This window comes from Gracilinanus agilis, chromosome 3 (genome assembly GCF_016433145.1).
Source record: "Gracilinanus agilis isolate LMUSP501 chromosome 3, AgileGrace, whole genome shotgun sequence".
Classification (NCBI taxonomy): Eukaryota; Metazoa; Chordata; class Mammalia; order Didelphimorphia; family Didelphidae; genus Gracilinanus; species Gracilinanus agilis.
In genome coordinates this window covers 460,132,410-460,147,846 of record NC_058132.1, presented here as the reverse complement: position 1 = coordinate 460,147,846, position 15,437 = coordinate 460,132,410, and the positions used below count along the sequence as shown (strand labels likewise).

The 15,437-nt window shown below is 39.8% G+C and overlaps 1 protein-coding gene across 1 annotated transcript; it reads left to right on the top strand.

The window, feature by feature from the left end:
- Nucleotides 1-11,528: 11,528 nt before the first annotated feature.
- On the top strand, nt 11,529-14,590 carry TMSB4X (thymosin beta 4 X-linked). Its single transcript, XM_044666967.1, has 3 exons — nt 11,529-11,613; nt 12,888-13,001; nt 13,464-14,590. Exons 2-3 carry the CDS (start codon nt 12,902-12,904, stop codon nt 13,496-13,498), a joined length of 135 nt encoding a protein of 44 aa, XP_044522902.1. The 5' UTR covers nt 11,529-11,613; nt 12,888-12,901; the 3' UTR covers nt 13,499-14,590.
- Nucleotides 14,591-15,437: the final 847 nt, after the last annotated feature.

Sequence of the window (15,437 nt, the reverse complement as noted above, 5' to 3'; positions counted from 1 at the left end):
GGGTGGCTCAGTGAATTGAGAACCAGACCTGGAAGATGGGAGGTTCTGGGTTCAAATATGATCTCAGACATGTCCTAGCTGTGTGATCCTGGGCAAGTCATTTAACCTCCATTGCCTAGCCTTTATCTCTCTTCTGACTTGGAACCAATAACTTATTATGGATTCTAAGATAAGAAGTCAATTTAGAAAAAAGTTATCTAGGGAATATAAAAATGTAATCCCATAATCATCTCTCCCTCCCTGCCCTATTTTAAGACAATTTTTAAAAAGGATTGGCCTCCCTTATCTTTTCTCCACCCTTCTCCATTCCCATTTCTTTCAATTCCTCCTCTACTGTTTATTTAAGATTTTTTACACACAGTATTAGGAGAATCACAATGATGCATTCTGTTGTTTTTATTTTATTTTTTTAAACACTTACCTTCCTTCTTAGAATCAATATTGTGTATTACTTCCAAGGTAGAAGAGCTGTAAGGGCTAAGCTGTGGGGGTGAAGTGAGGTCACATTTGAACCTAGGACCTCCCATTTCTAGGCCTGACTCTCCATCCACTGAGCCACCCAGCTGCCCCCTGTACTCAGTTTATTTTATTTCAGGTCATCAAGCATGAATTAAGGGCGTACTGTGTGCCAAGCACTGTGCTCATCAATCTGAGATACAAAGGAAAACAAAAAGCAAAGAAAATTCCAAAAATATAAAATGAGTCCCTGATGTCTAAAATGCACTGAACTGGCCAGGGAAAGTCTTCTTAAGGAAGGTGGGACTTGGAGCTAGGACACAAAGGACATAGAGGAAGCTGGGAGGAGGAGAGGAGGAGGAGGGAAGAGTCTTCCAGGCAGAGGGCAGTGCCAGTGAAAATGCTGAGAGGCCAGAGTCCTGGGAGAGGAAAAGCCAGGGAGCTAGAGCCACTGGTCACAGTATACATGACAAGGAGTTTCATTAATTCACCCCTAGCCATCTCCCAAAGGATAAAGTGTACAAAATAGGGGGAAAGGGGGCAAAAGTTCTTGCAGTCAAGGGAGAGTCCAATTTCTCCTGGGGAATGAGGATGATTTAGATACTGAGCAGCCAATCAGTTGAGAGTGGTTTCAAGCTTGTGAATTGGATTTCCAGATAATGAAAATGATGATTGTTTGCAAATGAGCACAGCTGCACTCCCCTGATAGCTGTGGGTATACAGGATTTGAGGGGGAATCCTGTCTGCAGCTTTATTCTCCCTTTGAAGCTGACTGAGCTCATTCCAAGGCTGATTGGTCCATTCTGAGTAATCTTGGAGATGGATTTTTTTTTTTTTAAAACCAGATCAGTTATTTCAGTGTTAGGAACTCCTGGGGAAGAACTTTCTCTATCAATGAAAATTAGCACCTGCTTTGCAATTTATAGTCTTTGAGATTTGCCTGGGGGTACTTAGAGTTTAAGTGACTTGCCCAGGGTCATACAACCAGTATGTATCAGAGATAGGATTTGAACCCTGACTAGGATTGGTTTTTTTTTTTTTTCTATCCCAGGACTTTCTCAATCTTTCTCAAGAGAAAGTCTTCTTTCCTTGATCCTGGATTTCAATTCTCTAGAATTTTTCCGAAGTGCCTCACAGGCACTATCCAAAAGAGGTATAAGGGGGCAGCTGGGTAGCTCAGTGGTTTGAGAGCCAGACCTAGAGATGGGAGGTCCTAGGTTCAAATCTGGGCTCAGACACTTCCCAGCTGTGTGACCCTGGGCAAGTCACTTAACCCCCATTACCTAGCCCTTACCACTCTTCTGCCTTGGGGCCAATACACAATATTAACTCTAAGACTGAAGGTAAGGGTTTAAAAAAGGGGGGGTGGGATGGGGTATAAGATGGCCATAGAGTGCAAACTTGACAATAATAATTAATAATAATAATATCTGACATTTTATATAGTGGTAGTATGTGCCAAGCACTGTGTTAAGTACCTTAAAATTATTATCTCATTTGATCTTCAGAGCAATCCCAGGAGAAAGGTGCTATTATTATCCCTGTTTTATAGATGAAGGAATTGAGGCAAACTGAGGTTAAATGACTTGCCTGGGGTTATACAACTCTTATCTGTAGTCATATTTGAACTCAGATGTTCTTGACTTATTCAGGTGCCCTTTCCACTAGAGCAGTGATTCCCAAAGGGGGCGCTACCGCCCCCTAGTGGGTTCTGCAGCGATCCAGGGAGGCAGTGATGGCCACACTTTTTTTTTTTTTGGTATTACATTCTATTCTGAGTTCAATAAATAGTTTCATAATTTCCAGGGGGCACTAAGTAATATTTTTTTCTGGAAAGGGGGCGGTAGCCAAAAAAGTTTGGGAACTACTGCACTAGAGCATACTGCCTTGGGCTAGCTAGTAGACAGAATATCAGGCTTGGAGCCAGGAAGATCTGAGTTCAAATAGAGCCTCAGACAGGTCACAGCATGTCACTTAACCCCATTTGCCTCAATTTTCTTATCTGTGAAGTAAAATGATAAAGGAAATGGCAAATCATTCTGGTATCTTTGTCAAGAAAATCCCAGATGGAAAGCCATGACTGCACAACAAATCCCTGACTCAAGACCTAAGCACTCTTATCCACTGCATCACCTAGCTGCCTAAAGGCAGTGTGGTCTTGTGGAAAAATCACCTGATTTAGAACCAGCAGGAACCAGGAATTCATAGCCTACCTTGGGCAAGTCATCTCTAAAATGAAGGGGCTGGTCATTTCCCAGCTCTGTTGTTGTTGTTGTCCAGTTGTGACCCCATTTGGGGTTTCTTGGCAAAGATACTGGAGTGGTTTGCCACTTTCTTCTCCAGTTCATGGAAATAGATTTTGAGTGATAATATATGTATAACCCGGTGGAATTGCTTGTCAACTCCAGGAAAGGGGAGGGAAGAGGAGAGGAGACAACATGAATCATATAACCATGGAAAAATTGTTTAAAAGAGAAAGTTAAAGGCACTATACAAATACAAAACATCATATAAGGTATTATAAAACACAAAAAAGTGAGATAATATTCTAAGGTAGAAGAGAGGTAAGGGCTAGGCAAATGAGGTTAAGTGACTTGCTTGGGGTCACACAGCTAGGAATTATCACACAAAATAGCTATCTTTTGGTCATTCCAGGGTTCATCCAGCTAGGATTAATCTAGGTCCTTTCTTTACACTGAGTCCTTCTTTGCTTTGTTGCTATTTTCTTCTGTTCATCAGCTCTTCCAGTAGAGGGTGGGAAGGGAACACTTTCAAACTTTGCTACACTCATTTATTTGCTAATGCTTCTGATTTCAGTGAAGAAAGCTGAAGTTAAAATTAACTGCAATTAGATTGTGGAATCACAGTATCTATGGATTTCAATGATTCACTCTCTCCTATGCCTTCCCAATCACAGACTGATCACCTAAATACCAAAGCTATTTTCCTGATTCTTTTATTTGTTCATTTTCTGAAGTAGCCAGATAGAGAAGAAAGAGCCTTTAGTCAGACAACCTGGGTTTGGATCTCAGCTTTGGGACCTTAGTACCTTTTAAAAATATTCTCCTTTAAAGGAAACCTCCCTATGGGCCTCAGTTTCCTCAAGTATAAAATGAGATGACCTGTAAGGTCTCTTTCAGCTCTAAATTTACAATCCTAAAAGCCTGCATCCAGAACTATATGTTTAAATCTAGTATAAATTAGTAGGCTATTTATAATCCTTTAATTTCTGGTTTGTTGTTGTTTCCATTATATCCAATTCTTCATGATCCCATATGAGGTTTTCTTGAAAAAGATGCCGGGAGTGGTTTGCCATTTCCTTCTCCAGCTAATTTAACAGATGAGGAAACCGAGGTAAACAAGGTTAAGTGACTTGCCCAGGGTCACGTAGCTAGGAAGTGTCTGAGGCCAGATTTTAACTATTTCATTCTAGATTTAAAATGGTGGCAGCCTCGTATATAGGATTTAGTCTAGAAAAGGACTTTAATGATCATCCAAGATAAGGAAAGTGGGGGAAAGAAAGGTTGTTTCTATTGAAATTCTATTGAAAATTCCTACAAGTAATAGGTAGCAGACCCACATAAGACATTCCATCTGCCAATTCCAGAATTTTGCCAAAGCTATTTCCCATACCTGTAGGGAACCCCTTACTTTGTAAGGTACCCCCATCCTCATCTCCATTTTATAGAATCTCTAACTTTCTTCCAAGCTCAGTTTAAGCACCATCTTCTACAAGAAGGAAATCTTCATCTCCCCAGAGGCCAGTCCACCCTCTTGCACCCAAGAATGATTTTAGTTTGTTGTTGTTGTTCTAATGGGATAATTCATTTTCTTTGTATGGAGTTGTATTTTCCCCAAGAGAAGGTGGCTTCTTGAGAGAAGGGATGATTTCAGTTTTATTTTATCCTTAGTGTCTGGAACAATATCTACCACATGGAAAGGGCTTAATAAATGTTTCCTAAATCGATGAATACATATACAGGCAATAATCTATTTTGATCCCTAAGGATGGATGCTCGAATATATTTCCCTCCTTTTCAAATTCCTGCCCAGAAATATGGAATGGTCCATATGCTGTTAAGCATTACAGATGCCTGGGTTTCTTCTGCCTAATGACTTTCTGTCATTAGGGAGAGTTCCAAGAGGTAAAAGGCATTTATTTGGAAGTCATAGGGACAAAACCCACAAAAATTATTAATATTTTTTTCTGGAAACTTCTCCTATGTGTTCCTTGAGTGATGAATCTCTGGAAATGAGTGGATCATTCATTCATTCTCCCACAGAATAATACATCTTTTCCATGTCACGTAGGCAGGATCCATCTTTGTGGAGGCTTTGTTTCTAAACAAATGAGCTAGTATGTAAAGGTTCTCTAACTTGAATGGTCATCAAATGCAACCCCCATACATACATACATATATATATATATGTATATATATATATATTTTTTTTTTCAGTCAGTCCTATCACGCCTTACCAATCTGGGGTTTATTACCTCATTCCAGAGGAATAACATTAGTTCTACAGCATTCCCCAAATATTAGGCTAAGATATAGCCAAAACTTCTCTATTAGAGTATAATAATAATAACATTCAGTATAATTATTACAAGGGCAACTAGGTGGCATAGCAGGTAAAGTGACAGACTTGGAGTCAGAAAGACTCATCTTCCCTAGTTCAAATTTATTAGCTGTGTGACCCTGCACAAGTCCCCTAACCCCATTTGCCTCAGATTCCCATCTATATAAAATGAGCTGGAGAAGGAAATGGCAAACCACTCCAGTATCTTTGCCAAGAAAATTCCAAATGGTGTCACGAAGTCAGACACAATTGATAAGACTGAACAACCAAAATAACCATAGTTTTCAAAATTTTGGGTCTTAGGATCTTCTCTTAAAGATATTCTCTTAAAAATTATTGAAGACTTACATTAAGAATTTTTGTCTCTGTGGATTAGATCTACCTCTATTTACCACATTAGAAATAAAAAGGTGTTCGTATTATTATGAAAATAGTTTTGACGTCATAGACTCCCTAAGAGGGTTCCAGAGACTCAGCCACACTGTGAGCACTGTAGCCTTCAAGTCTACAAAGTATTCTCTGGTATACAAAGTGCTTTCACATTTGAATTTTCTAGTCTCTAGAAAGCCTCCTGACTAGCCTGGGAGGTAGGAAGTTGGCAAAGGTAGATATCTCCATTTTACAGATAAGAAAATTAAGTTTGGTTGAAGTTAAGTGACTTGTACAACACCCCATTGATAGACAATGGAACTGCAGCTAGCTGGAGCTTAGACCTCATGACTTCAACTCTAGGGTTCCATCCACAATCCAAAATGTGTTATTGTTGAGTCTTTTTCAGTCCTGTCTGGCCCTTCATAGCCCAACTGAGGGGTCTTCATGGTAAAGATGCTGGACTGGTTTGCCATTTTCTTTTCTAGCTCATTTTACAGATGAGGAAACTGAGGCTAACGGGGTTAAGTGACTTGCCCTGGGTCACAGAGCAAATAAGTGCCAATGGCCAGATTTGAATTCAGGTTTTCTTGTCTCTGGGGTCAGCATTCTAAATAAATTCCTTTATTGTAAGGATCAAATGAGATAATATGGGTAAAGCACTTAGCACAGTAGTTGCCACTTGCTGGACATTTCCTAAATGCTTGACCCTCCTCTTCCATCTTTGTGGCCTTGCCCTTATTATGCTCCAATGTTAATTGATGATAACTGACATTTAGAGGATTTTACTTTTTTTTTTTTAACTCTTACTTTCCTTCTTAAAATCAATACTATGTATTGTTTCCAAAGCAGAAGAGAGGTAAGAGCTAGAGCAGTGATTCCCAAAGTGGGTGCTACCGCCCCCTGGTGGGTGCTGCAGTGATCCAGGGAAGCAGTGATGGCCACAGGTGCATTTATCTTTCCTATTAATTGCTATTAAAATTTAAAGAAAATTAATTTCCAGGGGGCTAAGTAGTATTTTTTTCTGGAAAGGGGGTGGTAGGCCAAAAAAGTTTGGGAACCACTGGGCTAGAGCTAGACAATGGTGGTTTACCCAGAGTCACCCAACTAGGAAGTATCTGAGACCAGATTTGAACCCAGGACCTCCTGGCTCTCAATCCACTGAGCAATCCAGCTGCCCCCTGGCTCTCTACCCACTGTAGTGGGTCTGTAGTGTTTAACAAAATACTTTTCTCATACAACCATGGGGATTAGTGTAAATAATCTTATTCCCAATGTCTAGATGAGAAAAATATCACCCAGACCTGACTTCAAAGATTTTGAATGCAGTCTCTTCAAAGGGATAAAACTGAGGTAGCCGAGACAACTACTAAGCAAGAAAAATGTTAGAGTAGTGCAAAACAGAAGTACAAAAGGTCAGAGAAGGGAGAAATCATAGTGGGCTATGGTTGTAATATAGCAATAACCACCATATTTTTGGACTGAAATAGTTAGGACTGAACAAATGATGCTGCTGTGGCCAGAAGGTGGCTCAGTGGATAGAGAGCCAAGCCTGGAGATGGGAGACCTCCAGGTCAAATGTGGCCTCAGACACTTCCCAGCTGTGTGAACCTGGGCAAGTCACTTAACCCCCTTGCTGCTTTTCTGCCTTAGAATGGACTATTCATTCAGACAGAAGGTAAGGGATTTTTTAAAAAAGACACTGTAAAAGACTGGTCGGTCATAAAGTCAGAGTCCCTGCTCTGCCCTTCTAATTACATGATATTGAGCCGTTTTTCATTCTGATTCTCAGTTTTCTCAGCTATAAAATGGGGCTTTGCCTATCTGCCTAAGCTACTTCACAGGCTTTCCCGGAATCAGTTGAGATAACATATTTGAAAACCCTTTGTAAACAACTGTAATGTGCAGTATTATTCGTTAAAGCCACCATGAAAGAAGGATAGCCTGACTAGATCTTGAAGGATAGGTAGGATTTGAATAATCAGGATACAGGAGGGCAACCTTCCCAGAGGATACCATGATCAAATACATTCCAGGCCCTCTCCAGGAATGGGGTGGGGTGCTGGGGGGGACTGTGGGAAACAAAGATACACAAGCTGGCCAGGACAAGATTATGGGGGCCCCCAAAAGCCAAGCATAATCATTTACACCTAATATGGTAGAGAATAGAGTCATCTTCTCTCTCTCTCTCTCTCTCTCTCTCTCTCTCTCTCTCTCTCTCTCTCTCTCTCTCTCTCTCTCTCTCTCTCNCCTTTTCTCTCTCTCTCTCTCTCTCTCTCTCTCTCTCTCTCTCTCTCTCTCTCTCTCTCTCTCTCTCTCTCTCCCCCCTTCCTCTCTATTTGAGGTCACATTTGAACTCAAGATCTCCCATCTCCAGACCTTGCTCTCTATCCACTTGTATGATGCATTAAAGTCTTTTTTTTTTAAAACCCTTATCTTCTGTCTTGGAGTTAATACTGTATATTGGTTCCAAGGCAGAAAGAGTGGTAAGGGATAAGCAATGGGGGTCAAGTGACTTGCCCAGGGCCACAGAGCTGGGAAGTGTCTGAGGCCAAATTTGAACCTAGGACCTCCCTTCTCTAAGCCTGGTTTTCGATCTAAGAGCTACCCAGCTGCCCCCTATTAAAGTCTTTAAAGAAAAAAAGAGGAAAAAAAGTCTTGCAGCTTCCCCAACTCTATGATTTTGCTAAGAGGTGGAAATGTCTGATCAGACTCCTGCTCTATAGCTAGTAAGAAAAGTTTCCCTACACCAGCTCTCAAGGTTCTTCCCCCCAAACTCTTAGAGGGATACAGATCCTCCTGCTCCTGAATTACAGAAGACTCAATCCTATAAAGTTCACACTTTGTGGTGAGCTTCAGAAGAAGATTTCATGGACTAAGTGGAACTTTCAGTCAATAAACCATCAATCATTATACATTTATTAAGCTCATACTATGTTCCAGACACTGTACTAAGTGTTGGGCATACAAAAAAAGAGTCGAAAGGACAGTCCCTGCCTTCAAGGAGTTTACAACTAATTTAACTGATTTTTACTGGCAAAACAGTAAACATAAATCTCATTGTCATCTAAAAATCACTAAATATTAAAAAAAAAATAAAAATCACTAAATATTGAAATGTCTACTGTTCCAAGAAGAATAATTTGGTAGTAAATACTTTACTTATTAATATCAGGAAAATCACTGTTTGCTGTAAAAGTATATGGGGAAGAGGAAAGTATACTTGTTTTGGATTGAGGACCTGGGTTCAAATCCTAGTTTTGCTCCTTACCATCTCTGTGACTTTGGCAAGCTGCCTTTTTTTTTTTTTTTTTTTTTAACACTCTTGGTCTCAGTTCTTAAATCTGTAAAATGAGGAGGTTGGACTAGAAATGAACACTAGAATTATAGGGACTACAGAGACCATCTAGTCCACCATTTTACAGATGAGAAAACTAAGGCCCAGAGAGGCTTACTAATAAATAATAGCAAAACACTTTACAAAATTTAATCTCAATCATCACAACAAGCCTGGATGGTAGATACTATTGTTATACCCATTTTACAGATGAGAAAACTGAAGCTGAAGTGTCTGAGGACATATTTGATTGTCTTCCTGATTCTAGAATGCCAAGCTCCATCTAGCATCATGAAGTGGATGGAAACCCAGGTCATCTGACACCAAAAGCCATTTAAGGTCTCTCCCTCCAACTCTAAACCTATGGTCTTATGAATATTATTCATTTCAGTTTGATACATTTCCATTTCCAAATTAATCTTTAAATCCTAAATATCTTAGTTTCTTTCTTTCTTTTTCTTTTATCTTTGCTATCCCAGATAACAGATGCATTTTTTATTTCTTTTGTTTCTGATTCAGTCCAGCCTTTCCTTTTTCATAATCTCAAGGTTTCCTGCCCAGTTGTCTCATTACGAACATGGACATTCTTCCCTTTTCTCCCAAGAATGTTATCTTGTAATACATATAAATATGCATGATGTGAGTGTGTGTGTACATGCATGTACAATATTTCATTCTTCCAAGATCAGGGACTCCCTATGAAAACTGTTAGTTGAAAATGACATAGAAAGTCTCTCAAGACATTTCAAAATTTCTGCCCTTCTTCCTGTTCTCTTTTCTAGACATGCTGTCTCTGCTCTACTAATATACAGAAGAAAAAAAAAGCCCCCAGAGAGACAAAAGGCAGAAATATCCTGATGCTGATTCCACTAGAATCTAATTTGTGGGATTTCTTTTGTCTCCAAACTTCTTTCTCCAATCAGAAAGAAATTAGAAACCTGGGAAGAAAAGGCATGTTTGATGATCAGCTCCTCCTTGTAGGAAATGGAATCATTGGGGCCCAAGGAAGTCAGGGTGTCCTTTTGATTGCTGTCAGTCTGAAATCTATAGAAAATTCCACCCTTCAGGATGCAATCTTTTTGTATTTTTAACACTATCCTAGTATAAGCTCTATAAATAGAAACCTGAGATATTTATTTGAAGGAAAATAAAGATATTGTACTTTCAAAATCATAAAAGCCAATTTACAGGGGGGGAGAAGGCACAGTGATACCATTAAAAAAAAGATGACTATCTAACAGGGCTGTAACATGTAAAACAGAGCATTAATTACAGAAGAAGGAAATTGGTTCCTTTCTTCCCCTTTCTCCCCCTGGAAAAAGGAAGCCAAGTAGATAAAGAAATGGAGAAATAGACTTGGCTCCTATTTGCTGCATACACACATATCTCTGCACAGGGACACATGTGTAACATATTTCACTGATCCTCAAAAGAATCAGGGAAGCACCTCAAATCTATGTGATTTTTAATTGACTGATGTACATTTCTACTCAGGGTATGGAGGGAAATAATGCATTTTTTGAAAACTGCCCTGGGGTCTCTAAAATAAATCAGCCCACCAACAAACAGGTCAAAAAAAAAACCCCAACAACAATGAATTCTGCTATCAAATACAATGGATGATTCGCAAAACAGGTATTTTCAACAATTTCAAAGTGCAGGTGGTACCCACAAAATTAGGTAAATTGTACAATTCAGGATCCAAATGATTTCAGAATCCGAATGAATTCAAGGTGAACTATGACTTAATAACAGACAGGAGCTAGTAATGCACTAGGACTGTCTTCAAAAATTGGGGCTCAGTGCAGAAAATATGGCTCTTTTGAAAGATAAAGCTCATTTTAAAAAATCTTGAAAGAAATCTCTATTCCTCACGTGTTCAAGGACAACCTTTGGGACAGAGTAATTGCATGCATTTAGGACTTCAAATTCAGTATTTATCAAATATTCAAGAGGCCTCCTGAGCTTTTTTATATGTAGAAAAATGAGGCAAATTTTAGTTTAAAAAAAAATGAAGCAACTTCCTGTTTTTCCCCCAACTCACTGCAGTTTTTACCCTCTAGAAAGCTACACCCAACTTAAAAGAGTGTTTTAAGTTGCATCTTCTGGGAGTCCATTATAAGCAAGTGATGAGATTCCAACAGGATTCACTTACACCCCTTTTCCCACACTTTGGGGTGCCCACCCTTCGACTCGGGTCAGCGGAGTAAGAATTAAATAGAAGACAAAGAAAGAGGGTGGGTGGGGTAAGCCTTTAGTGCTCGCCACAGAGGTATGGGAGCTGAGTCACAGAAAGCCCATACATTCCGCTTGGCGCAGTGTGTTCGGGAGCCCGGCAGAAATTGTAACACGTACTGGGTTTTTCTGGATTTCTGCCTAAAGACAATGCCAATTTTCAAAGTGAAGGAATGCATGTCACGTCCCAGGTACTACAGACCTCTAGGCAACATACATCTGGGAGGTGGGGAATTCCTTTTCCAAAGAAATGCACCTTGAAATAGAAAGATAAAGTGTTTGGGTCTGGGGCTGAAGAGTATAAAAAGAAAGGATGCTGAATTCGATTCCTATTCTCTCAGCCTTCCAGTATTTTTAAAGTATTTTCTCTGTGTCTATCTGACTGTGTGTGCGTGTGTGGGTGTGTGGGTGTGGGTGGGTGGTTTTTTTCTTCCCTTTTCCCCAAAGCTCAACTATTCCGACCTAGAGAAGGCAAAAGAGAGCAGGCAGCGAACGAGTTAAATCACCCTGACTATGACATCAGCCTCATTTGCATAGGAGGGAGGATATAGCTGCTCCGCAGCGCTCCTTACACTACAGTTCGGAGCTGCCACCTCGGAGATCTGACTTTCACTCGTGCGCCCCGCCCATCACTGGTGAGGATCCTGCTCCTATTTCTTCCCTTCCGCAGCCCCCCCCCCCATTCTTCTTTGAGAATGTCTAGATTTAAGAAAGCAACTGGGTTTGTTTGTGTGGTTTGGAGGGGGGGGTGCAAAGCCTCCATTAGGATGCCTAGTTCTTTGCCTTTGGGGCGTTGGAGAGTCCTTTTGGAGATACCCAGCCCCTTCCAGCTGCTAGCTAAAACTTGAGCCCGAATTCCAGGCTCTTTTTACCGGGGCCAGAGCGAACCTCAATTGGCCCCTGTGGTCTCTGCTGCTGGGGTTGGCTTGGACCCTCTCTAGCCTCTTTGTTCTGGCTAGACCCAAATCGGTCTTTCTAATGAGCCCCTTCGAACGTGTAGCCTCAGCTCCGATTAAATTCCCGGGTTGAGCTCTTATTGTTTCGGGGTGGTTAGAGCTCTGGAGGTGCAGAAACCGACCCCAGATAAGATGCACGCTTTATCTTTTAAGTGTGTAAATCTTGCAAAAAAAGGGAGAGAATAGGGAAGGCAGCCTTGCTAATTTCCAGAGTGGCTGGAGCTGTGAATGGTTCTGGGCGGTGGCGGGAGGAGGGAGGGAAAACGCTTCCCGGGTCTTTAAAATTCGGGCAACGTTGTGTCTTTTCTGGCTGCATTGTTGAGCAAGAGAAAATGGGGAGGAGGAGGAGGAGGAGGTGGTGGCGGCGAACAGTTAAGGGCGGTGGTTGAGCTTCCTCTGACTGCAGCTCTTTGTGAGGGGGGGGGGGTGGAGGGAGGGAGGAAAGAATGCAGGACTTCTTCCAAATCTTAACCAAGATTGCAAACGGGGTGGAAGGATTTCTCTTGCCTTGTCGCATTTGGTTTTTTTTTTTTTTATCTTAATCTTAACATTTAAATTTTTTTAATCTTTCTGATTATAGGGAGGGTGTTGCGCATTGTTCTTAACAGATCCCTCCCAATCCCTGGATGATTTTAATACAAAAAATTTAAATGCAGTTAATCACAGTGTTTGATTTTTTTTCTATATGATTTAACCATCCACTTTTAAAGGAAGCACCTTTGATACCCCGTCTTTTTTTTTTTTTTTAACCTTTCCTCAACTTTGAAATAATAGATGAGGAGGCTCTTTAGTCTCCTTAAGAAAGAGGAAGGCACTCAACTGTACAGAATAAAAGAGGAAGGAGGAGGCGAAGGGGGGTGGTTTTGCTGCTGGCTTGGAGGGCTGCGGAAGAACTAGTAGAGAGGGTGGGTGGTGGATTTCTCACCAAAAGCTCTGTTTTCCTTTGTATGCAGCTTAATCTGCAAAAATGTCTGACAAACCAGATATGGCTGAGATTCAGAAATTCGATAAGTCTAAATTGAAGAAGACAGAAACACAAGAGAAAAACCCACTGCCTTCAAAAGAAAGTAAGCCGCCTTTTTATTTATTTATTTTTTAGTTCCTTTCCCACTCCCCCCATTCCCCAGCGCTGATCTTGCAACTGGGAGAAAAGGCTTAGGCGGGAGGGGCTGTGGCTGGCTGGCTGGCTGGGTGGATGGATGGGAGGGGAGGGGCTGAAGGAGGAGGGAGAAGAATGGAAATGACCGAGGAAAGCCTGAGAGGGAATGAAGGCAGGAAACATTTTGTGTACTAGAAAATAAAAGGACCTTAAATAAAAGCATTAAAATAATAAAATTGCTTGGGTTTTCAAAACTGGCTTCAAATGGATTTTATTCACCTTTTTAAAGGAACTGGGTTATTTAGAAAGATCTTAAATGGGGAAAACATAATCATCAGGTCTCAACTTTTCTCTAAATTCCTAATGATTTATCTTTTTTTGTGTGTGTGTGTCTTTTTGTCTGTTTTTTTTGTGGGTTTTTTATTTTTAGCAATTGAACAAGAGAAGCAAGCGGGTGAATCGTAATGAAATCTGCCCTGCCAATATGCACTGTACATTCCACAAGCATTGCCTTCTTAATTTTACTTCTTTTAGCTGTTTAACTTTGTAAGATGCAAAGAGGTTGGATAAAGTTTAAATGACTTGTGCTGCCCCTTTCAACATCAAAAGAATAAAGAACTACTGACATTGAATTGAATGAAGGCCCAGCCGGCTGCCTCTTTCCATCTGCCTGTCCTGGCTAATTTGGGTCCTGGTGGCATTAAAAAAAATTAAAAATAAAAAAAAGCTTGCATGTTGGTGAAAAGAAGAACCCGGGTGGGACTACAGTAAATCTAGTTAACAGTAAAATGCAAAGCTGTACCAAGGTCCTGGCAAGCTGTAAAATGCAGTTAATCAGAGTGCCATTTTTTTTTTGTTAAAATGATTTTAATTATTGGAATGCACAATTTTTTTAATATGCAAATAAAAAGTTTTAAAACCTGGCTGGTATTGCTGTGGTGTCTTTGGAAGATAGATGTTGCAGGAAGAAAAAATGTTCATCGCTAACTGGTGATGGTTGGGATTTGTTTGAAAAAAAAGCAATAAATGCCAAAAATTATGGGTTTTGTGTGTTAGGTAAATCCTATTGTAGGATAAGAATTTCCATCCCAATTATGTAAAATATTTGTATATATGGCTAGCATTCTGTACTGGTTATCCATGACCTCATTTTCTTAGATTTACTTAATATTATTAGAATTTGCCTTATTTACCTGTAATCTCAGTATCTGTACTTGTTAAGTATTGTAGAAACTGCTCTATCCACATTTTGGGATTCTTTTTGTGTGACCTAATCACAGATCGGTTTGCAACTTGGTACCATAAATCTAGCACCAAGTAAAATTATCTAATTAATGGCATTGGTGCAAATACAGCCTGTTTAAGAATTGGGAATTTCATGCCTTGTAGCAGGGGAATTGTACATGTGCATTCACCTTATTGTTTGACGGCCTAATTTCTATTGAATGGTAAAGTGAACTGAACATTATCTTTTTTTTCAATAACAATTGTGATTTTGACAATTCATTGTACCATCTTGTATTAATTTGCATAATAAACCTTGATGGACTAAAAGTAGAGTAGTTGGCAGTCTTGAGTGACATTTAATTTCACAATCTTCTAATATGATTAAAATTCACTTGAGCTTTTTATTCTTGGTTATATAGGGTGTCCCTAAATTTGTCCATTTAAATTAAAGCAGATTCTCCACTTCTCTTGGGTATTTCTTAGGAAAATAGAAATGGAGCACAATTTAAAGAAGTCATCCTCTACCTTTTCAGGAAGATGAATCCGTTAGGGTGTGGCCTCCCCTTTTTTTTTTTTTTTTTTTTTTTTTTTTTTTAGTGGGGGTCAGAAGGGCAACAGCTTTTTAATTTCCTTTTTAGTTTTAAGAGGCAGATAGAAAAGTATGTACGTTTCCCAGCCAATCTTAAAAGCAAAGAATTAATACAAGTAATTAAGTGTAGTTTAACAAAAAGGTTTGACATTTTTGTCCAAAATGTCACTATTTAGTTTTTAGAGGTTATGAAGACAACTTTTGAGTCTGCCATGATAGTGGAAGCAGAAGGGGGATGTAGATTGGTTGATTTCATTTCCTTCACTCATTGACTTTGAAAAAGGCACAGGAAGCCATCTAGCTGTGGTTTTATAAAAAAAAAAAAATAGTGATCATCAGCTAGAGGGTTTTAATTTGGAAGGTTAGATGATCTGGATGACTAAAACCCAAAGTGACAGCCTTTGAAAAGTAAAAAGATGAGGCCAATGACTACAAAGTTAAGCTTTATTGCCTTATATGAAGCAAACCCAAAGATGGAGGATGATGATTTGCATAGAATATATCTGTTCTGCAATGCTGCAGGTAATGGATGACAAGCTTACAAGGAGGCTGTCTCTCACTTACAAACAGCTAAGATGAAACAGTCTC